General features: G+C 45.8%; 1 protein-coding gene across 1 annotated transcript; it reads right to left on the bottom strand.

Annotated features, from left to right (window-relative positions):
- Nucleotides 1-1,621: 1,621 nt before the first annotated feature.
- Nucleotides 1,622-24,150, bottom strand: MOGAT2 (monoacylglycerol O-acyltransferase 2; the record flags this gene model as incomplete). The annotated part of the gene is made up of 6 exons (XM_079319573.1): nt 1,622-1,880; nt 3,730-3,929; nt 4,815-4,989; nt 6,368-6,572; nt 16,488-16,666; nt 24,057-24,150. The coding sequence occupies 6 exons, from the start codon at nt 24,148-24,150 to the stop codon at nt 1,726-1,728; spliced, it is 1,008 nt and encodes a 335-aa protein (XP_079175699.1). The 3' UTR covers nt 1,622-1,725.

Genomic DNA, 24,150 nt, shown 5'->3' with positions numbered 1-24,150 from the left:
TTTTTTTGTTTTGGAGCAGAAAATCTTCCTTCTGCTTGGGCATCTCTGTCCTTAACTAAGAACAAAGGAAAAGAAAAATAGAAAGCAAGCAAGAAATTATAGCATGTGACCTTTTTCAGAGTTTTATTGAACTGGATTAAGTATGGGATTACAGGACTGTTTAGAATGTTGAGCAGGGCTCCATTAAATTCTTCCTTGCTGCTGCTTGTTTTTATGGAATGGGAGGGATTTGCAGGGGGTAGTTCAGAATCTGGTGGAATCCTTGCAGCCTTGGTCAGGACAGGAGGCAGGATGATCTGGTATTGTCAGTCAGGAGAGAGTTTTCAATTTTTTAACAACTTTTTCTTGTTAAATGCACTTCTTGAAGTTTCAGGAACAAAAATGAAGTGCATGTGATCAGCAGGATTTTTGGTGGCTCCTTGTAAGTGGGTAGTAGGATGTGAGAAAGAGACAGAAATGAAGGGGGGGAGAAAGAAGAAGATGAAATTATCAGGGCTCTGTAGGGTGAACAGAGCAATGGCTTCCTGACACCTGAAACTTCCACACTGCAAAATCCCATTAAGTGCAAAGTTTAATGAAGTGCTGGATATCAATAAAATAAAAAAAAGCAGATATTTAAAGTTTTGATCACCTGCCAAATGTGGCTCCCCCAAACCCCAATGGATATTCCCAGCCCAAATCACCTTTTCCCTTCTCCTATGTCCTGGTCATGCTCCTCTTTCCTAAAAAAATGGTTTCATCTGTAAAACAAAATGAATAGTGTCCATAGCTGGTGTCTGGTCTTGTTCCTGTGCAGGGGTGTCTGGGCTTAAACTAACCAAACTGGAAGCAGGACTCATAGAGTGCAGGTAGGGTGAACCCTTTGGATGAGTCCCCAGACATTATAAATTTGTATGTAATTTATATTTCTAAACTAATTATTAAAGAACATCTTCAGAGCAGGCAGCTGCAGTGCCAAGTGTAGGTGGAGCTCTGGTGGCAAGAGGCAACTGCTGAGCCCTTGCACAACAAAAGGGCACAGGGACCTGTGGCACAGGCAGGGAATGGATGTGCTGAGACACAGAGAGAAGAGCCCAGACTCTCCCACTCATTCAGATAATAAGGGCATGTAAGCCAAGGGTTTCTTTTTTTGGAGATTCCTTGTCACTTGTGGAAGCTCCCACTCCAAGCTGTTATTTTGTTCTTGCATGATTAAATGATTTGAAGGATCCAGATGTCTGAGGCTCTGCTGTGGGACACCAGGGGTTGAGCCAGCAAGGAAGCCCAGCGTGAGTAAGAGCCCAGGGCAATTAAAAACATGAAGAGCACCAAACAAACAATATTCATTTGTTTTTCTAGATGAATTATATTTTAAAGAGCATATGCCTTCATCACAAATGATGGCTCATTCTCACATTTCAAAATGAAAATAATGCAAAGGAAATAATTTAAATAATTCAGATCTGCCTGGAAATATCTGTATAAACTGGCATCCATGTCAGACTGGAAGTGTTAGTTTTGTGCTGACCAGATGGGATTTTTTTTTTTTCTTCTCTTTTATATCTTTTATGGAGGAAGAAAAAAAAACTGGCTCTGCACCCATGCAAATACTGGGGAAATCAAGCCCTTCTCCCTATGCTACATGGACTATATGTTAACTGTGACTGTGTTGAGGTTGTGAAGTAGTTCCAGAGAAGGGGGAAACTGGGAGCTTGATCTCCATGGTTTCACCTTGCTTAAGGCACTCTATACAAATTCCAGGTGGCAGTATTCTGGGACATTATATTCAGCTTTGTGCTTCTCAAAGAGCTCGTACAGCTCATCCAGGTATTTTTGGTGGATTTTATTAACTTCTTCATCAGAGGGTTTGTACTTCTTCTGCACTGGAATTGGCTTCCCAACTGGAAAAGAAATGCAGGTGTCAGGAGGAGGCAGGTACCCCTGAATGCTTTGCCCACCCTGGCACAGAGCTGAGCTCAGCCTCCCCAGCAGGGACAGGTCAGTGTGACCAGTGATTTCCTGGAGCCTGGGAGATGGCACAGCCAAGGAGGGATGGTGGCTCAGACCCTCACCAAGCTCTTGGTCCCCAGGATCACACTGGCCCTTGCCTCAGTTTACCCATCTGCAAAGCTGGTTAATGTCAAACCCTCTGTGCAGCCTTTTGAAGTAAGAATTACTGTGTCCCAGTGCTGTCCCAAGAGCTGCTTCTCACATCTCAGATGTGCTGCAGACAAACACAGCAATGAGACAGGAGAATATCTGGGCTGGGCTTTCCAAGTTGTTTCCACATTGCAAATGGGGAAAGTGAGGAATAGGGGAGCCCCACATTGTTTAAATACACTTGCAGAGTGAAGGTGCATCCACTTTGCTCAGATTAAAGATTCTGTGAAACATCTGATTTTTATTAGGAATCAAGTACTTACTTATCTTTTAAAAATCACATTTTATTAATTAAAAAATCCAGTTATTTTGATTCCCATCTCTAGAAGAGCCTTTTCTATCTCCCAGAGCTGCCAGGTACCTGGCAGGGGACAGAGAAGATCCATCAGGTACCTCTCTTGCTCTGGTCTCTTACTCAAATTGTTTTTTGTCAAGTGAAGGAGGATTTCAACATCTTATAAGGCTATTCTTCATCCAATTAATGAAGAGCCCATGTGATACTACACAGCTCATAAAACCATTGAGTCAATCCAAACAGGTTGTAATACAATTAGAAGTAATTGCTGGTTGTCAAACATAATCAGTGGTGTAAGCTCTAACCATTCCAAACAGCATTTTTAATTAATTCACAGAGTATCAGCCACACTGTTGGGCCAAGCATGGAGATGTTGTAAAATGTATTCAAAACCAAAGGTTTGCTTGAATTTGGCCTCCCACAGACATGGTCTCTGGTCAAAAAGAGATTCCTCACATGCAAATAGACTTGGATTTGCAGATGTGTCTGCACAGGACAGTGAGCAAAGCTGCAAATGGCAGAGAATCACAGAATGGTTCAGCTTGGGAGTGACCTTAAAGACCATCTCATTCCACACCCTGCCATGAACAGGGACACTCTCCACTAGACCGGGTTGCTCCAAGCCCTGTCCCAGCTGCCCACAGCTTCTTTGGGTAACCTGTGCCAAGGCCTCACAGCCAAGAATTTCTTCCCAATATCCATCTAACCCTGCCATCCTTTTAGTCCAAAATCGCCCTTCAATTCTCTTCAAATTTGCCCTTCAAATTCCCACTTTCTTGCAGCTACTTTAGGCACTAGCAGGGTCTCTAAGGTCTCCCTGGAGCCTTCTCTTCTCCAGGCTGAACAGCCCCAGCTCTCCCAGCCTGGCTCCCAGATGCTCCAAGTCTTTGGAGCATGTCCCTTGACCTGCTGGTCCTACCTGTGTTTGTAAAACTGCTTTAGAAGATGTTTAATGCAGCCCTGCTGCAGTTTTGTTTTATTTTTGTCACCATGTTGTGGTGTTGGGGCTGTCTGCATCTCCCAGCAGGGGTGAGTTTGGCCACATTTGCTCTGGAGCTTTTCCCAGCACAGCCCAGATGGGCTGGGATCTGTCATGAGATCAGTCCAGACTGCCAAACCTGTGAGGCACCTGAGCAGTTCAGAATGCTGCTTTGCAGCACATTTCTAGCCCACCACTGCTCGTGCATTCTGGCATGATGCTTCAGCCTGTCAGGAGGATGGCCCAGCCCGGGGGCTGTGCCTGTTCCCCCAGCCTGGGGGTCTCTGGCAGTGTGTCAGAGCTGTGTTGGACTCACCCACGGTGCAGATGGGCCGGCGGTAGGGCATCAGCCCAAAGCTGTACTGGAAGATGCCTCGTGCATGGAACAGGGGCAGGGAGATGCCCATGATCTGCTGCAGGAAATGCTGAATCCTCCGCAGGCAGGAGCCCCTGGGATTCCACACCTGGTCAAAGAGATCATTCTCCCCAAAGGAAAAGGCAGGGACCAGGGGGGTGCTGCAGGAGTCAAAACCAACAGGGGGTCATGATTAGCAGAGCTGTTGGAGGCAGTGAGCCAGGGATGTCTCTGAATTCTTCAGAGAGAAGTCAGAGTGCAGGGATTGAATTAAAGCCTTTGGATGGATTGAAGTACATTAAGCCACTCACACATAAAGTAGACATTTAAATAGGAGTAAGTTGGTAAGTTTTAGGGTGAGTTCTAATGCTTTTAGTAAGTGAAATGTTTCAAATGCCAGAGTAGCAGAACGAGTTCTAGTGCAGGTTGAGACATACTGATACCTTCAGTAGAGGCTCCAGGCCCACAGTTGTGGACAAGACTTAGTCATAATGGAGCTATAGTAAGAATATTGCTTACATTTTTCAGATAGAGCAAGAGAGAGTGTATGTGTAGTGTTATACATAACCTGGTGTGCTATGAAACTAGAATTCTAATAGGCTAAGGAGTGGTGATCCAAGCTTGTGTCTTAGCTTGTTGGAAAAATCCTGTATAAGAGTATGTATTGGGGAGAGTTGTTGCTTTTATCCATTCAGCTTTTAGCCACTTGCTCTCAGCCTTTGGCTTTTGCCAGGGCTTCCAGCCATTCACTTATTGCCACTGCATTTGCCATTGCTACTGCTGTGCCACTGGTGTTTGCCATTGCCTTTTGAGACTGATGGGCTTTGTAATAAGATGTGCTTTGTAATAAATAATCTTTTTAACTATTAGCTGCTTGCTTATTTAAGATAACCCAAGGAAGTAGGAGCCAAGAGCTCCGGAGTTGGTGCCTAGAGCACTGAGGGTCTAAAGAACCTCACACAGAGCCCATTCCCAATCCTTTCATTCTTCTCCAAACCAGAGCCCCCCTTGAGCAGGCCCAGCCCTCCTCAGCAGCCCTTGCTCACCCATTCTGGATGGCCAGGCGCACAAAGCCCTTCCTGTTCTTCAGCAGCAAGGTGAAGGATCCCGGGCGGGCGTCCAGAGCCTCCTGTGCCCCACCAACAATGATGGCCAGCAAATTCCCTCCCCCTGGCCTCTGCAGCACGTAGGAGGCACTCTCCTTGTCAGAGGGGATGAGGCCTGCAGAGCAGAGAGGAATTACAATAGAAAACACCTGTCAGAGGTTTGCTCTGCACCTTTTTTCTCATAATCCCTCTCTGGAGAGGTGCTAAACATTTTGTTTTCAGAGGTTAAAAACCCCAGCCCAGCTCCTTTAAAAGGTGCTAGATTTGCACACAGCTCTGCACACAATGACTCATTTGCTGTCTGGCTCAGAAGTGAGGCAAAAAATTAAGGAAAAAATAAACGGGCAACTAGCTGCACTTGATCCCTAGGAAAAATCTGTTTCAATTTGTTGTCAAGTGAGATTGTGTCTAATTCTGAATAATTCTGAAGTCAGAGAAACGTTTGCTTTAGGTCAAAACACACATATGTTTCAGTGGATGGTGCTAATTGAAAGTGGAATTTGATGAGGGATTTGGTCCTTTGGTGTAATTTACTTGAATAAGATAGAAATCTTTAATTCAGAAATGGCAAAGAAATAATGTTTTGACTATTATAAAAAAATAAATCCTTGTTTCAGAGGCTGAAATAATTCACACATTAAAACCTCATTGTGAAATGGATTCAATTGACCTGAAAATTAATTATGCACCCAACTCAGACATTACAATGATTAAACCTTCCTTCACCTGGGTCATCAGTCTCTCATATATCTCACTGTTTGGACTTCTCACTCTCCATGTAAATACTCTGTCAGCAGGAGTCATAGTTTACATGGAAAACAGGGTAATGGATGCCCTGGGGTGCATCAGATGGAACTGAATGTTTATGTTTAGCCTATTGAATTCTGCCCACATTCAGCTGAAGTGACCATTGCCAAGCCCACTGCTGAGAGATGGAGGTCATCCTGCTGGTGTCCAAAAATCACTCAAAACTCCCTTTTGCCTCTCTCAGTTTAATTTTTACCTGTACCTGTTCCTATTCCTTTCCACTACATCTTCCCCCCTGCCACATTCCATTACAGCAGCATGAGCTGCTATTTTCATCCTCTTTCCCTGGATCCTGCCTCCCTGGAAGCAGCAGATGCTTCAGAAAAAGGTTTTTTTCCTCACAATTTCAAGCCTGAATATATTTTTTATGGAAAGAAATACAGCAACATCCTGGCCTGCAGCTCTCAGCATTTCTGTTCACAATTTGCTCTGCATTTTGCTGTTACACAGCACCTGGCACATCAATGCCCTGAGCACAGAGACCATTTGTGGAGTTGAACAACAGAGATAACAGCAAGGAGGGCAGCTTTCAACTTGAGAGGGTTTGGGCTACCATCTCGAATAGCTGTGCCCATGAATAGCATCCAGCTGGCCCCAGATGAGGGAAAACAGAGCCTGGACTCCTCTTCTCCATGCATCTTCACTCTGTGCTCCCCAAAAAAGCCCCCACACCTACCCGTGCTTACCTCCACTCATCAAATAGTCCCTGAAGAAGGGGATACGAAACCACAGAGAGAGCATCATCAGGTGGGGGGTGATGCCTGGGAAGAGCTCAGAAAAGCCAGATGCCTCTGTGCAGAAGTTGAGAAAGGCTCCAGCTGCCAGCACTCCATGGGGATGAAACCCCACCAGGTAGTTCTGCCGAGGGTCCAGCTCTGCTGTCTTCACCAACTAGACACAGGGAGGAAGCCAAAAAGGGGCCAGAGTTAGTGCTGTAACCTCAGCAGGGTTACACTGGCTGTGGAAAGCAAGACCAGGCATTTCTGGAGGGCAGTGTCCTGCACCCACCAACTGGAACAACTCCCATTTTCACAGAGATTTCACCGCCCATATTTCCATCTTCTCCTACCCACTGGACTCAAATGACTTTTCTAATGGCACAGTTCCTTATGCTGCCTTGAACTGGTCTAAATGCTGTTGGGAACCTACTTTGTTTAAAATGTCCTCCAATGCATTTTCTAATATGAGGGGGAAAGCAAGAAAAGGGTGATTTCTTCCCCACAGTAGCTCTTGATCCCAGAGGGAGTACACAATCACTCTGGTTAACTCACTACACAGCACAGGCACGTCCCACCCAACAATTTGATGTGAATCAAAGGTTTATCCTGTCCTGAAGCACGTGCCAGCTGATTCCTGGAGGGGAAGGATGAACCTTTCCAAGGTTAGTCATCACATCATTTCCTCACTGAAATGGTGGCCAGACATTGAAACAAGATGACTAGGAAAGTGGTGGGACCACAATCCCTGAAATTGTTCAAAAATATGTAGATGTGGCACTTGGGGACATTATTGAGTGGCCTTTGTGATGGTGCTGGGGAACAGTTGGACTCAATGGTCTCAGAGGGTTTTTCCAACCTGAACAATTCTGTGATTCTGTTATCACAGAGCCACCATGGCTTTCCAGACAGCTCAAAGGCATTTGTGCTCAAGGACAACCAGAGCCCTGTGCATTTCAGTGTCACCCCTCCAAGCACCCTGATTCCACCTGCACTCAGGGTGCAGCTAATGGTGCATGTGTTTTCCTAGAAGCAGCTAGAACTGCAGGCTAATCATGAGAGTGTGTTTTATTTCCTTCCATCATGGCTCATTTCCCAGCTGTCTGGGAGCACTGTTGACTGTACATGTGCCCATTTGAGCACCTGCTCCTAATGAGGGGAATGGACAAACAAAAGTCCCAAACTGCCCAGGTGCAGAGGTCTCTAGGTAGGAAGAGAGGCAGATGGCTGAAGCACTGAGTGCCCAAGGCCCCTGCCACCACTTGCTCTTTTCTGAGTAATCTCAGCTTGCATCAATGTTTCCTGCATCCATCTTCAGTTTCCAAAACAACCTTTCATCTCCAAGTGATTTATAGGCAGGGGAGCAAGATGCTCAGGTGTGTTGGAAACTGCTACATTTCTGCTCTGTGTGTGCAGGGAGACAAGAAGTGGTAAGGGTGGCAAAGGAGAGTAGCCACTGAGCAGTCAAATTCCCTTAATGGGAGAGTTTGCCTGTGCTAAGACAGCACACATCTGTAAAAACACCCTCTAAGAAACATCCAACTGCTGTATTGGTGCTCATCCCAATGAAAGAGGAGGGAGGAAAAGAAAGAAAAGAGCAAAGGTAGTGCTTGGAGTGAGGAGACAAGGGAGAATGGTTTTAAGCTAAGAGAGGGACAATTAAGACCAGCTATGAGGAAGAAATTTTTTATGATGAGAATAATGAGGGCCTGGCACATGTCGTCCAGAAAAACTGTGGCTTCCCCATTCCTGGAAGTGTTCATGGCCAGGTTGGATAGAGCTTAGTGCAGCCTGGTTTTGTGGAAAGTTTTGTTCCAAAAAGGATGAGTTTTAAGGCTCCTTCCAACCCAAAGCATTTTGTGATTCTGTGGTAAGACATGATCCTGGGCAGCTGGCTCTGGGTGGCCCTGACTGAGCAGTGGGTTGGGCATGTTGATCTCTAGAGTTCTCTTCCAGTGTCACCCAGTCTTAGAATCTGTGAGTTTTGACTCCCTGCTCTAAGCCATGAGCAGCTGGAGGGTGGCAGCTGAGTCCCTCAAGATTTGGTGGATCTGGGAAATGTTTCTGCAAGATCTGTCCCCTGCAGAAGCCCTGGGGTAAGAAGGTCCTCATTTTGTCACAGAGTCTGCTCATATCTGGTTGATTTTGCCAAAAAATCACAGATAAACTAGAGAGCTTGTACAAGACTGAGAAGGAAATCTGTAGCAGAGGAGAGACTTGGGCAAAGTCTCTTACACTACATGACAAAACCCAAGGTTTTCCTGGTGAAATAAGAGCAGCTTCTCATCTCAGAGGTGTGTGAGGAATGCCAGGTTGATCTGTGCTCTGAAAGCAGCTGTTAGCAGCTCAGGGTTGCTCTCTCCAAGCTGAACCATGGGTTTGTTGGCTTCCTTGAGATTCCCCTTGGCACAGCCAGGATGGTGGCTGATGCCTTGGCTGCTGACAGCAGTAATGATCCATTCTCAAAAGTGTTATGGACCTTCTGGATCCCAGATGTGGGGTGATCTTGGCCTTCCTAACAAATCACATTGTTTAGGTTGGAAAAGCCCTCTAAGATCATGGAGTCCAAATGCTCCCCCAGCACTGCCAAGGCCTCCACTAATCCACATCCCCAGCTGCCACATCCACACAGCTTTTAAATATTTCCAGGAATGGGGACTCCACCATTGCCTTGGACAGCCTGTGCCAAAGCTGAACAATATTTTCAGGGAATAATTTAACCAACTTAAATTTTGAAGGATGAGGTCTATTTTATGCTTCATCATGAAGAAATATAGTTTGACAACTTCAGTTTTTCATGGCTTGCAGTGATTACCCTGTAACAGAAAACTCCCTTTATTCTGACTATTCAAATGTGGGTCCAAGACATGGGTGAAACTCTGCCCCAGCTCCCCCAGGTCCCCAAGAGATATGGTGGGACCTGCTCCATGCACTGTCAGCTGTGTTAGGGAAATGCATATACAGACTTGGACAAGCTGTGATAAGAACCCATGTACTAGTGAAGGATGTCAAGCAAATTAATCCAAATTAATTTTAAACTGGATTAGTCAAATAGCATTAACACCCCAAATAGATTACTAATTTGATGATAATGATGAGGGATTAAAGTACTCTTCATTTCATGTTTGGTTTGGTTTAAATTCATTTTGGAGTAGAATTAAGATAATTAGTTAGGGCTTCTGAGTGACTTATCAACCCAGGAATTCAGCACTGGTTTAACCAGCTTGATTTATTTCATCCCTTGAGATGTGACTGAGTTCTCTTAATTGTTCCCTACACACTGAATTTTCCTGTCCCAAACCATGGAAAGACAGAGGACAGGCAATTCCTGTTTAAGGCTGGTGCACAAGTGGTTGAGGACAGGGTAATGAGACACTGGAACAAATTGCCCAAAGAAGTTGCGAATGCTCCATCCCTGGAAATATTCAAGGCCTGTTTGGATGAAGCTTGGAGCAAGCTGATATAGAGAATGGCATGGCAGCATGGCATTGCCCCCACAGTCACCCAGAGAGCAGGGGAGGATGTGATGGAGGAGGAGGAAAGGTTAGGAAACCTATCAGCAAGCTCCTGGCTTCTTCATTTAAAGTCTCCCAAACTGAATTGCTGCTGTTTTTCCATCCTTCTCTGGTCCCATCTCTGTTTCTATGGATGTTATAGTAATCTGCTCTTAAGTAGGATAAACCTCCTTTCAGCTCTGTACTAAACAAATCCTCATGTCTCTAGCTGTCCATGGACACCTCCCAAAAACATATTTTGCAGGATAGAACATGCAGTCAGTTTCTCTGTGGGAAGAAGCCAAATAAAGAAATCCAAGAAACCCAACCAGACCTGAAGAAGGACAGATTGTGCCAAACTGAAAAGAAGCAGGGCACCCACCCAAGGGTGTCTGGATGGGAGACCAAAGGAAGGACAAGTATCTGACTGCTGAGAGGATGGGTTTCAGCTCCCAGCAATGGTGGGAGTCTGAGAGGGGCAGCTGGAAACAGGGAGATCTTTGAGCCCTGGGGTTTTCTCCTGGTGCCACAATGCCAGGTCAGAGCTGAGTCTGCAGCAAATATTGAAGAATCTGACCAGCCAGGTGGATTTAAATTGAGTTTGGATGGGACTTCACCACCCTCCCTCCCAAAGCTGGGTAAGGATGGAAGCTCCAAAATGGTCAAGTCCTCTCTGCCTCTTGCAAGACTTTCTTTTTCCAGTGGATTAGCAGTGCAGGTGGTGGGACACAGTCCTCCAGTGGATCTCAGCCATGCCCTCCTCTTAGGAAAGAACATTCCAGAACATACAGAGAAGGCCAACACATGGACAGAGAAGTTCCTCAGAAAAGGACAGCATGGTGGCTTTGGGCCATTTGGCCATGCCTTTCTTTTTCCCTGACAATCCCTCTTCCAGCCAACAGAAGGAAACAAAAGGAACAGTCAAGACCTCTGGAAATCAGGAACTGTATTTAATGTCATGGACCATGGCACAAGTCCCCAGTTGCAAATAATATCACTCTTCTGTGAAAAGAAAGGAAACATTCCTGGCAGGGATTGGTTCAAATGAGCTGGAGCTATCCCCTCCACAGTGCCTTGCAATTCCCCAGAACCATAACACACTCAAATAACCTCTATCACAGTTTGTGCCATGATGAGCATGAACGAGCCATGAGATGGAGTCTTCCCAAATTCCAGCTTCAGGGGTTCATCTAATTCTCCAATAAATCATTTTAGTTATGCTAACAAAAAACACTAACACCAGCAAGACCACAAGCACAATGACAGAGATTTCTGCAGAGAAGGTCCACCTGGCACTTAGATAACCCTAAGGCTTGTAAGAAATGTCCTGTGACTCTTCACAAGGAGAAAACAAGGTGAAGACCACAGGGACCTCCTCTGTACAGCAGGCTCTTTCCAGGCTGCCCTGAATAAAGCTGGCATGATTATCCCCAATGGGGTTGCTCTGAATGATGACAGCAGTTGAAAACAAAATATGCCTCTGTCTTGATTTAAAATATCTGCCAAGGAAAGTGGGAACCTTCCTGGAACAGTCAATATCCCTCTTTCCAAGTTATTGTAATTTCAAAATTACAGGGCTTTCGGCCAAAAAAAAAAAAAAAAAATAATAATCAAAGTCCTGGAGCCAAGTACACAAACTCCTGCAGCACCACCTGACTGCTGTCCTCAATCCTCTCATGGAAGGAGGGCAGGAGGGTGAGACCCACCCCACCAAGCCTCAGGGCTGAGTTCACAATTTGTGGTGGCATCACACCTCAACTCCAAAAAACCCTGAACAGAAAAACCAGTTCCCCCAGGCAAAAATTCCCAACCCCACAACAACTCCACTGGAATGCCAGGAGACTTACTTTTGTGTCTTGATTGCTGAGTATTCACCCAAAACCCACCCCCTCCCCCTTCCACGGTCTCCCCTGATAACAAAGGGAAGAAATTCACTGAGAAACCTAAAAAAGTCACAACAATCGTCAAAATTATCTGAGACCTTAATTTGCTAGAATGGACTCATAACCCAAGTTGTGTGACCCAAAGGTGAGATGTCTTGCCTAAGCCAAGCATCCAGTCCCATTTTCAGTCAGCAAAAAGATGGTGACTTGAGGTTTTGGTGACTTGTGTTTGAGGACTGTAAAGATAGATATTGTCAAGCTTATGCTTACATTTTCCCATTTCACCTTCCTCCTCTGAGAAAAGCACTGTGGCTGTTTGAGGGAGGATGGTGATGGGAGGGGATGGGGCTGGGGAGAAAAGGCAGCAATGTCCATTCACTTGGCATGGGGACAGAATTTGTTTTATTGTTCAGGCTGGGTGCATCCTTCATCATAAAGATGCACTGATAAATGATGAGGAAGGGATTATGAAGATGGAGATAGGGTTTGGGCAGCAGCAGACAGATTACTGACTGATAGAGCAGTCCACAGCATCCAAAATCACTCTGTGGGCAACATCAACACAGTTTCTGTTATCACAGGTTATCTGTTCAGGCATACTCTAGCTCAAACAAATTAATTTCCAAACTTCTGGCATATTTTCCACAGCATTATAATGCAGCTGAGCTCAGCCATGTATTGGAATTGAAGAATCATAGATTCATTTAGGTCATAAAAGCCCTCTGAGATCATCAAGTCCAACCATTACCCCAGCACTGCCAAGGCCATGACTAAATCATGTTCCCAAGTGCCATCTACACAATTTTGAAACAATTCCAGGCCAACTGAAGGACTATAATGAGGGGATATTTAAAAATAAATAAATAAATAAATAAATAAATAAATTTTAAAAATAAAATAACAACAAAATAAAAAGAAAACATATTTGAATAGATTTAAAATGCAGGCAAATCAAGCAGAAATAATTTCCCTGGGTAATGCATTGGAGACTGACTTGGTTTCTCACTGCAGTTTTCCTCATCCCACTTTTCAAAACACTCAAGCTCATCCAGGTCCTGCCTGACTCTGATTCTCAAATCGTTAATTAAAATGCAGTCAGTTCCAAAGAGGATAAATCCAAGAGCAAAGTGGTGCTTCTGCAAGGGTGGTGCTGGCAGCAGGTGCAGCTTGCACACGCTGCAGTGGCCTGGCTCAGCTCTGGCATGCTCTGTGTACTGCAGCACACTGCAAATTCACACTGCCCAGAAAGCAGATGCTCCTCCCAACCTCTCTTTGCTCCCAAGACAGCAAACATGCTCAGGGATCCCTTAAACGCAGTGTTTAAAGCTGTTTCCTAAAATAAGACAGCAGGCAGCACTTGCTGCCTCTGAGCACTCGACCAGCTAAGTTTGCTGCTGGGATCTGGCAGGATTAGAAGACATACTTAATCTTCCCAGAATGTCTAATTCTCCAGGGCTTAACAAACTCCATCTACACCCAAATACAGCCCAGAGCCCTGGATGCCAACCCACCCTGTGCCCACAGATCTCATTTCCTTGTTTCCCTTGTGCTGGGACTTTGGGTAAGTGGGGTTGCTCAGACTGAGGAAGAAAAGGTGAGACCTTAGAGCCCCTGCCAGTGGCTTTAGTCCCCTGCTAAAGGGGGTCAAAGAGAGCTGGAGAGGGATTTTGGACAAGGGCCTGGAGGGACAGGACAAGGGGAATGGCTTCCCACTTCCAGAGGGAATATTGGGCAGAAATTCTTGGCTGTGAGGATGATGCTGAAGCCCTGGTACAGATTGTCCAGAGAAGCTGTGATTGCCCCATCCCTGGAAGTATTCAAGTCCAAGTTGATCAGGATTTGGAGCCACCTGGTCTAGAGGAAGGTGTCCCTGCCCATGGTAGGGGAGTTAGAACTTCATGGTCATTGGGGTCTCTTCCAACACAAAACATTTTCTGATTCCGTAATTCTATGACTGAGAAAATATTTTTGAGAAACAGTATTGTGTGACTGCTTGGTTATAATGCTCACTATGTTATATATCTTTTAAATTTTTCTGCTGTTCTTTTGTGGAACTTCCTCTGTTTTCTCCCAGAGAAGTGGGGAGAGAGGCTCCCTGGAGCCCTCCCTCATCCAGGAGCTGCAGCCAAACCCTGTAATACCATGCTCCCTCTACTGGTGTTAGTGGTCCTCCTACAAGGCATTCAGGAGTGGAGTTCCATGCTCTTGAGAAAGGGACAGGAGAAGGGTCATTGCTAGGCTAAGTGGCAGCTAAATTTCAGCAGAGAGGTTGGTCCAACATTTCACAAGTGGTGGCTTACACCACTTGTAAAATTATTTGTAAATTACAAATAATATACAGAATATGTATTGCATATAATTATTGCAGTCACATAAATCATTGAGTTACTGTATGGTTTGGTTTTACACATGATAAATAACATGCAGAATAGAAATGTTAAGTTCCCATGAAGTTGCTGAATAGAGCTTAAAGACTAACTAGCAAAAACAGATAAAAGGATGCAAAGGTATGCACATTGGATGATAAATGTATCTTAGCAGTGGAGGAACAGATAAAGAGGGCTACAGTGGTTTTTTTTTACAAGTTAGGTAACAAGGAACAACAGCACATGCCCAGAGAAAAAGTTCAAGGGAAGGTCACCTTTAAAATTGAAATATTCACTGAATAGAACCACCAGAGATCCCTTTAGAGGACCCTCCACAATCATAAAATGCTTTCCAGTAGGAAGCAGATGAATGCAAACTAGTTCTAGGAACAGTGATATTTCTGTATTAGCTAGGAGACACCCTTTAATGAATATATGATTATAATGTTGTAAAGCCTCACCACACACATTAGATTAAAGGAGATAACCTTGCAATGTGTTCTGCACAGAAAAATGCCTGCTTTCCAATACTTCAAATTGTGTTAGAAAGTTTATTTTCTGTCTGATTTCAGTGTCAGAGGGACCTTAAAATTCCACTCCCTGCCATAGGCAGGGACACCTTCCACTAGACCAGGTTGCTCCAAGTCCCATCCAACCTGACCTGGAACACTTCCAGGGATGGGGCAGCCACAGCTTCTCTGGGAAACCCGTGCCAGAACTTCACCATTGTCACAGGGAAGAATTTTTTCCCAACATCCCATCTAAATCTACCTCTTACAGTTTGAACTCATTTTCTCTTGTTCCATCTCTATAGTTCCTGGTGAGCAATCTCTCTCCATCTTCCCTGTAAAGCCCTTCAGACACTGGAAGGAGCTGTGTGGTGTCCACACAACCTTCTCTTCTCCAGGATGAGCAGCACCAGCTTTCCCAGCCCTCTCCATATGGCAGGAGCTCAAATCCCTGACAGACCCCATGGCCTCCTCTGGACTTGTCCCATAAGTGCCATTTAACCCTCTTGTGTTGGGGGCACCAGGACTGTGCACAGTATTCCAGGTGTGATCCTATGAGAGCAGAGAAGAGGGTTATTTCTGCTTGAGCAGCAAAGCTGATGGGCATGTCATCCATCTCTGGATCTGAATTTGCTCCAGCTCCCCCTAATCCTTATCCCACACCCTACACCATGCAGGATGGACTCTCAGGCTGGGTTCTTACTTTTCCCTTTTCCTTTTTTACAGGTGGATTCTTTGGCTTTTTGGGCTCCCAACTTCATTATCCTGGACTGCAGCACCCTGCTTCTGACTCCAGGTGGTCTCTGACCAGCTGGGTATATCCCATCTGAGTTCTCTCAACAGGCAGTGTATTCCTGAAGGAATTATCTTAGAAACTCCCATTGCCTGGTCTATCCTTGAAGTTCTCTTCCTTGCACAACCATGAGCTCTGCTGCAACATTTGTGAGATTTGTACCAATTTGTGATGGCTCTGAGGCAGGACCTGCTGCTGCTCCATACCATGCCAAGGGGACACCAGATAAAAGAATAAAGCAAAGACCAGTGTCATGCACTAAGCAAATCAGGGAATGTCACAGAAATCCCTCCCAAGAGAACAGCAGCTCTGTGAGACTGCTCAGTGCACCCCCAGCTTTACCCATCCATCCCCCTCCTCAGCAGAACAGGACACTGACATTGCAGGGCACCCAGGATCTCCTGGGTTTTGGTTAAAACTTGGTCCTGTGCCCACTGGGTAAATTCTGAGCAACCTCAAGGGCAGGAATGTTGCAATACAGACATGGAAAACAATGGTGAGATCTCCCTAACAGCTGGAATGCAGCAAGGTTAAAAAACCACGGAAAAACCAAATGATTCAAGGATGAGGTTTGTAAAAATGGTGTTGTTGTATACAACTGGGAACCAGGCAAAAAGTAGCCTTGAGGCTTTGCCTTTCTCAGGCCTTTACAAGGTCAAGAAATTAAAACAAAGGTTATGCACCTGCAGGGTGCTTAAAAGATGCAATGTTTTGCTTAAAGCATGTTTCCAAAGAAATGTTTCCTTCTTTGACCAATATTTTCTGCTTTGTTTTGCATGAACTCTTTTATTTAAAGCCATGGCTTTTTTCAATAAATTGCTCTTTCTTGCTGCATGCAAGACAGAGTCATGTTTCTGTGTCCTTTCGCTGCTCCACAGCCCCACACAGTAACAAAATGTTAATCCCCATTTTTCTCCGTGCCTTTGAGTAATCTGGAAGCTGGGAAGATGATCCCTCAACACCAAACTCCCAGCACCCCATGGCATGGCTTGGCTCCAGGGTGCAGCCAGAGCCCAGGGACAAAGAGGAGCAGGGAAGGACTCACCGTGATGGGGAAATAGTCCCGCATGTACCTCCAGACGACGCAGCTCCGCAGCGCCTGCACCCGCCGCCCACCCTTGCTGGGGGTCTCCCTGTCCAGCAGCCACCAGGCAGCATACAGGGCACTGACCAGCCAGAAACGAGTGAACAGGAGGCCAATGAAGGCAGCTGTGCAGCACTGTGCTGAAAGAAAAGCCAGCAGTCACTTGATAGTTGGGTTGGGGGGGCTTTGAGAGGGGAATGGGTCATTCGGAGAGGCTTTTTGGTCCTGGGGTGGAGCCCCCACTGGGCTTGCTGCTGAATTTATCAGTGTGGTTTCTTTTCTATCTGCCCCAGGAACATGAAAAGACACCAAGCACCTCCCCTGTAGCAACCACCAATTTCTCCAAAGGCCACATGTCCCCGTCTTCCCAAAAGACGGATGAATCCCACTCCATTCAGTGTTCTCATGGATCAGGTCTCTATCCCTTTTCTGGCTTGCTTTTCTCTGGAGTCAGACTGACCTCTGCAATTATACCCCAAAACTCCTGTTAATACCTGCTAATGACACCTGGTATTTGCAATGGCAGCAGAAAGGGTCCCATGTTTCCCATCTGTACAGTCCTTAATAGCTTTATCTTGAGCTAATGATTCCCCATTTTAATTGCGTCCATGATTTATATCCATAGATAAGGTTTTACTCTTCACTGAGTTCTTTATTATTGATTTTGGACCCTTTCCTCCACTTCTCAGGTTCAGTGTCAACTCTCATCTCAGACTCCAGAGGTTTTTCAGTTCTTTCACCTCTGTGTCATCATGAATTTTATAAGAATGTTCTATTTCATTCTTTAACACTTCCATGACTTGGGACTTTCTCCAGTTAGTGCCCAGCTTTGACCTCTACCTCCCAGCTCCCTTATACCCTGTGTTTTACATGGGGACAAGAGAACAAAAGTCTTTGTACATAAAATCCCACCCAAGCCCAGCACTGCCACATGGTAAAGCAGATGTGCACCTGGGAAGAGCTGTGTCCTCTCCATCTGTCCCCTTGTGAAGGGGAAGACTGAGCTGAAGAAAACCCAAAGATCCATCCAAGTCCCTTGCCTTCCCCAGCTCATGGATTACATAATGTTTTGTATATTTTGTTTTATTTTGGGTTTTCATTTCAGATTCACCCCTCAGGGCTGGAAGATAAGAGGATGGAGATGCCCTGCTGAGCTTCAGCCTCAGCTGTGATATACATGCATCCACACCCTCATGCTCTGAGACATCTTCTCCATCTTTGTGAGTCACCTGATAACTGCTTTCTCCACCTCCACTCAGCTAAGTCCTATCAGAGAAGTGGAATAGGATGTTCTCATCTAAGACATTCATGTACCTCCTGTTTGCTTTCACTTAAGGATAAATAAGTAGATTGTGTTTGTAATATTTTTTTATTTTGGTGATAAATCACCCTGATTACAAAGCTTTGCATGAAAAAGCAAATCCTTGCCCTTCTTCAAAGCACTGTCATGAGGGTACTGATAAATCCTATGGAGAAAAAGAGCATAATAAAATAATAAATAAAATAATAAGAAATAAAATAAGAAATAAAAAATAATCAAACAGGTTCCTAAATCCCCTTAGAGCGGAGATGGGATTGGATGTCTTCCTGTAAGTAGAGACACTTCAGCAGGCACCTGAGTAGGCACTAAGAATTTTGCAGTGGGGAAAAAAAAACTGCAGCTCTCAGCAAAGCAACAGGATTAAACTATAATGCATCATGCAGGTCAGAATAAAACACTGCTCACACCTGGTGCCACATTTTTAGTGGAATCGTAGAAGTCCCCTCGAATCTGGCCTTGGACACTTCCAGGGATGGGGCAGTCACAGCTTTCTGGGCAACCTGTGCCAGGGCCTCCCAATCTCACAGGGAAGAATTTCTTCCCAATATTCCCTTCTAACTCTGCCTCTAGCAGAGGGAAGCCATTCCCCTTTTCCTGTCCCTCCAGGCTCTTGTCCTAAATCCCTCTCCAGTTCCCTTGGAGCCCCTATACCATGGACAAAGCTCTCCCTGGAGCCTTCTCTTCCCCAGGCTGGACAACCCCAGCTCTCCCAGCCTGTCTCCAGAAAAGAGGGGCTCCAGCCCTTGAAGCATCTCCTCTGGATCTGCTCCAACTGGAGCCTCACAAAAGTGGGACAGAGTGAGAGAATCCCTCCCTCAACCTGCTGCTCACACTTTTTCACATTTCTTTTTCAAATGCCACAGACACAGACTTTGTAACTCTCAAGAATTGCACAGAACATGAACTGCAGCTCCAGGGTCCACATCATAAATAAACACAATTTTACTGCACCTGGGAGGCAGGTCATCAGGTCTGCTGCAGAACTATGCAGTGCCTAATTCTCTTTTTATCATACTGTGCAAAGCTCGAAGTACATTCTGCAAAGTGAAGGAGTAGTTCTGGTCCAAATCCATGCTTTATCTCACAATTATATAATTATTAATTCCTTTCTTTATTCCTTTCCAATTAATTATTTTTTCCCCAAAACAGAATTTGCACTCAGTGACCTTCACTCAAGATTTGGGGTTTTTTTGTCCTTTTGAGACCTTTTGGTGCTCTGTGGGAGAATGGACTGTCAGTCTGAAAGTCACTGTGGATGGGGCCAAAGAGACAGGAGAGTTACAGAAAATGTACAGTTAAATCTGCATCCAAACTAATTCCAGCCATAGGCAGGCACCTGATAATTTATGGTCTGTAATTTGGTGAGGAAGAGGAACTCTGTACCACTGCCTGGACACTGACACTTTCTGGGCCACCAGTGGCAGCTTGTGTGCCACAGAGCTCTATTAGTGCTTCCCAAAAGCCATGCCAGGTCCCCAGACTGAGTCCACCACTGCCAGTCCCACTGCTCAGGAGAAATGGGCAGGTCTGGGTGTGAGGTTGTACAGATGTGATCCTCATCTCCTCCTCATGCAGGTCTGGGCTCCTGTGCTACAGCCCAATGGCACACACTAAATTGCTATAAAATGGTTTAATGGCCCTTACACAGAGCTGTCTCAAGGCAGACAAGGGCTGTGAGAGCAGGGTTAAGAGAACCATGCAAGTCATTGCAGATGCATCAGTTCTGTTCCCTGAAAACAGCCAGATAATTCTGGGCTGGGATTAGCTGCTGCACTGTCTACACTGTCATGAGAAGAGGAGACTGCTTCAAAACAAAACTAAAACCAAAGGGTCCCTGACAAGAAGGAATGCCATATTCATACCCTAAATCTTGCACTTTTTGATGAGTCCAGATGCAGGAAGGTTTCTCTATGGCTGTCCATGGTGAGGTTTGGCTCTGGATGAAGCATTCTTAGGATGGTCCTGGACTCTGCAGTGCACCTGTTGAACAGGGGTGCAGCAACTTTTCATGGTCCAGGACCCAGCACCTCACATCTCCATGGCTGCATATGGGACTCAGCAAAAAAAAACACACACCAATGTGTATTTGATGGCTTTCTTGGATTTTTTCACAGATCAAGTGGTTTCCTGGGCTGGATTCCTTCAAAGAAGCATAGTAAAAATGAAGTGGTGGGTTTCTTATGCTGAGTGGTTTTGCTTTGAGCTGTAAATCCCTCTGTGGACAAGAAAATGGCCATATCACAGAGAGCACAAATATTCCATGGGCTCCAGGTGAGCCATGGGTTCCAAAGGAGCCACAGGTTTCAAAGCACATGGAGGAGGTTTTTGGCCAAGGCTAAGCAGGGGCCATATCCCATCAAAGTGCTCCTAACCCAAAATTGGTTAATTCAGCCTGACACAGGGAAAACTGCAGCCCACAGAAAGAGATTATCACAACAGCCCCAAAGTGAGTCAGATTCAGGAGGATTTGCAAGATCATCACAGAATGCATTGGGTTAGAGGGATTTTAAAGACCATCCAGTTCCAGCTGCCCTGCCATGGGCAGGGACACCTTCCACTAAATCAGGTTGTTCAGAGTCCCATCCAAACTGGCCTTGAAGGCTTCTAAGCCACATGGTGCTGTGCCAGCCTGGAGTCCCTGATTGTGGCCACCTACAGAGATACTGCATCCTTGGGCACAGCTGTGGACAACACTCAGCTGGCACCACACGGCCTTTGAGCCAGCCCTGCTGACTGGAAGGTTCAAAGGCTGTGCGTGGTACACTGGATCTGCCTGCCCTGCTCTGGGTTTGTTTGCCATGGCTCATCCCTGCACTCATGGCTCTGCATGCTGTGTCTGCATGGGTGTCCATGTCCAGCAGAGAGAGGGAATGAGAGGGCAGAAGGAAGCAGTGCAGCAGGCTTGGGGAGCATCCTGCTGGTTTCAGTTCCCTGCAGCAGCCTGGTTCTACTCCCTTACAAATACTGGTCAGTACTAGGATCATGTACTGGGAAGGCAATGGGTTCCCCACTCCCATGTCCTGTAACCCATTCTTACACCTTGCACTCCTCCTCGAGCAGCTCTGAAATAAATGAAACATTTTAATTCCATGCTTTTGCCAGGAGCATCCTCAAGTGATGCTGGAGCAGAGCTCCTTGCCAGCACTGGAGAGCTGCTGCCCTCTCTCAGCATCCTGCCGGGAATGAATGAGGAGTCCCTCCCCCAGTGCTTGGCTTAGGGGATGCATTTGCACTTGCATAGCAGCAGCTGCCTGCAAGCAGTGCTGCTGGGACCTCTGGCCACAGGGCTGTGCAGGTCAGACGGTGTTTCAGAGCCCTTTTCTGGCAGCAGGAGCACAAAGCCTGTCTCCCAAACAAAGGAGCAGCCGGCAGCTGAATCCTGCCCATGGCAAGTCTGAGCTCTGTGCCTGGGGACTATAACAATGCAACAAGGGCTGTTTGGCAGCTCATGGGATGAAAATAAGGGTATCTCAGCATCTAGTTTATGCAGTTGTTAAATTGGGAGATTTTGAGTGGAAAGCTCCAAGCTTAAAGAAACTTTGTAAAATAAACCAAACCAGCTGGAATCACTTCATAAGGTTTTTGTTATCACCTTTCTAATGCTCTTCTTAAGACCATTTCTTAACTACTTTCGGTTTCAGATTATATCACCATAAGAAACCCAAAGTAAACACAAAAACAAAACAAAAGCAAAACAAAAATGCAAAACCAAACAAACAACAAAAAAGCCAAACAACAAATCAAATTCAGGGAAAGATGATAAGCTCTTGACAGTCAGTCATGGGAGGAGGAGTGGGTTGGGTCTCAGCCTCATTCAGAGCAAAATGCATTTCCCTGCTGGAGATAGAGCCTGTGTTTGCAAGTAACTCCTACAAATGCAGAGAACTCCTCCCTCCTGGCCATTTGCTGTCATTCTGCTGGCTCTAGAATTCATTTCCATCTCTGGAAAGTCAAGTGCCAGCTGCTCTCAATACCAAGAAGGGAAAAACCTCAAGTACAAATTGTTTTATTGGAAAACACTGTTGAAGTTCCATAAGGCCTAACTGCATCCATGCTGGGAATGGGGATGTGCTGTTGGATGCCCTGTTTACAGTGACCACATCTTTACTGCATCCCAGCTGATTCAGGGACTGTGGAAGGAAGTGCAGATGCTGGGACAGAGAGGGAATCATTCAAAATGTCCCATTCTGGCCAGCTGTGTCCAAGGCTGCATGGCTCTTGCCAGATCTTGCCAAGATACATTTTTGTCTCCTCCTGCCAGGTGCTCTCTGGTGGCAGAAGGTTGATCACAGGCTGGATATCTTCTGCTCAGGCAGACCCCCAGGATTTACAACAATGGTGCCAAGGGTGGCTGGTTGGCACTTCTCTTCCAAAGATAGCTTCACCATCCTGGTGACCAGCAATGGCCCCTGGCCTCTTGAATTGCCCAAACTGGGCTAATGTGTAGCTCAGAAGAGTGATGCTTATGAGAGGAATGATGCATTTGCCTTTACAAACAAACTGTGAGTCTGCTAGTAGATAAAACTAGCACTGAGAGAGAAAAGAAACAATGGGAAAGATTCCACTGATAAATGAAATGAGAGAGATTTGTCTTTACTAACAAACTGTAGGTCTGCTGATAAATAAAATTGGATGCTGGGAAATGAAGGAAACAATGGGAAGAACCATAAACTCCACAGGAATTCCACTGATTGATGCTAGGAAAAGGGAGGGGGGAGGATATACATTAGAGGGGAATCTCAGGTGTCAGGCATTCCTGGAAGTCTGTACCTCTCAAGTACCTCAGCCAAGGGGGAAAGAGAAAGGGAAATGCAGCTGGGAAATTAAGATAAAAAGGAGACTGCATCCTCTAAAATTTTGAGAGATCCCAGGAGAAATGACCCATGGCCTCTCCCTTTATTCAAATAAAATTACAGGACTCATCTGTCTCATTTTCAGACATGAACTTGTGGTGTTTGTGGATTCGTTTTCCTGACACTTAGCACGGGGCAATCCCATAGCAAGAAACTAAATTTGAAGAGCTGCACTGTCTGGACCAGCATGGCACAGTCCTCTGGTCCAGCAGGTACTGGTGCAATGTGGCCATTCAGGCTCGGGTCTGTGGCAGGTTTTGGATGGGCCCAGCTCAGAAACTGAGTGTGAGTCCAAATCACAGCCTGTGCTTTCTGGGCAGGTGTAGTTGTGGAGGTGTTTGTGTACTAGTGCACGGATACACACAAATATCTGCTGCGTTTTGAGCTAGTCAACAACTGTCTTGACACAGCAAATGAGGAGATTTACACACATCTCATCTGAGGTTCACAACTGGTATAAGAGTGGGAAACTCTCTGATGTTACCTTTCAGCTTGGCTCCTGATGGGCTGCAAATGGCCTCAGAGATTTTACACTGATAACCTACCTCTGATTCTCCCATCTGTTTATTTCCCTACAACTAGGAAACGCTGGGATGACACCTTCCAGCTGGATGGGCTGTAAATGGCCGCAGGCAGTTTGCATCCTCTGATGATGTGCCTCAGTGTCTCCCATCATCATTCCCCTGTGCATTCTATCCAAAACTGCACGTGTGTCATTTCCATCAGCACCAGTGATGCCCTCCACCAAGCAGTGACCTTATCTGCATCTCAGTTTGTTGATGTGCCTTTCCCTCAAACTGCTTGGGTTCTCTTGGGAAAATGACCTTTTAGAATATGCAGGGGCATCTGTAAAATGTGGAGTATCTGTTCCCAGGGCTGCAAAGCAGAGTTCCAAACACTCTTCCTATGGTACCATTCCTCAAGCATGGTAACTCTATTTCCCATCCCTAACTCCAAGAAGAGCAGCAGCTTAAACCAGGAAAACTCTAAACCTAAAAGAGCAAGATAATCTGGAAACCCCACCCTGGTTTAAATGCTGCGTAAAACCTGTAAATATTCCCATGCACAGGCAGTCAGACACGTACTTCCTTAGTGCCACTGTGCCCTGATCAGGGGATGAGAAGAAGCCAAAAACACTGGCTCGGGTTGCCCAGAAAGGCTGTGGCTGTCCTATCCCTGAAAGTGCTCAAGGTTAGATGTGGCTTAGAGCAACCTGGTCTAGCGGAAAGTGTGCCTGCTTATGGCAGGGGGTTGAAACTGGATGATCCTTAAGGTCCCTTCCAACCCCAACCACACTGCAATTCTATGGAAAGCTTGTCTGGCGTCTGAGGAAAAGGCAGAAGAGCTGTGTCTTACCTAGACCCAGGAAGCTGAAGATCCACTGAGCCACGGATGCTGTCTGGAGCCTCCTCTGCAGCGGCACAGAGCGCGGGGCGAACTCGATCTTCAT

The sequence above is a fragment of the Erithacus rubecula genome, assembly GCF_903797595.1.
Source record: "Erithacus rubecula genome assembly, chromosome: 1".
Lineage (NCBI taxonomy): Eukaryota > Metazoa > Chordata > Aves > Passeriformes > Muscicapidae > Erithacus > Erithacus rubecula.
Note: the sequence above shows the minus strand (reverse complement) of the source record. Positions and strands in the feature narration are given on the sequence as shown.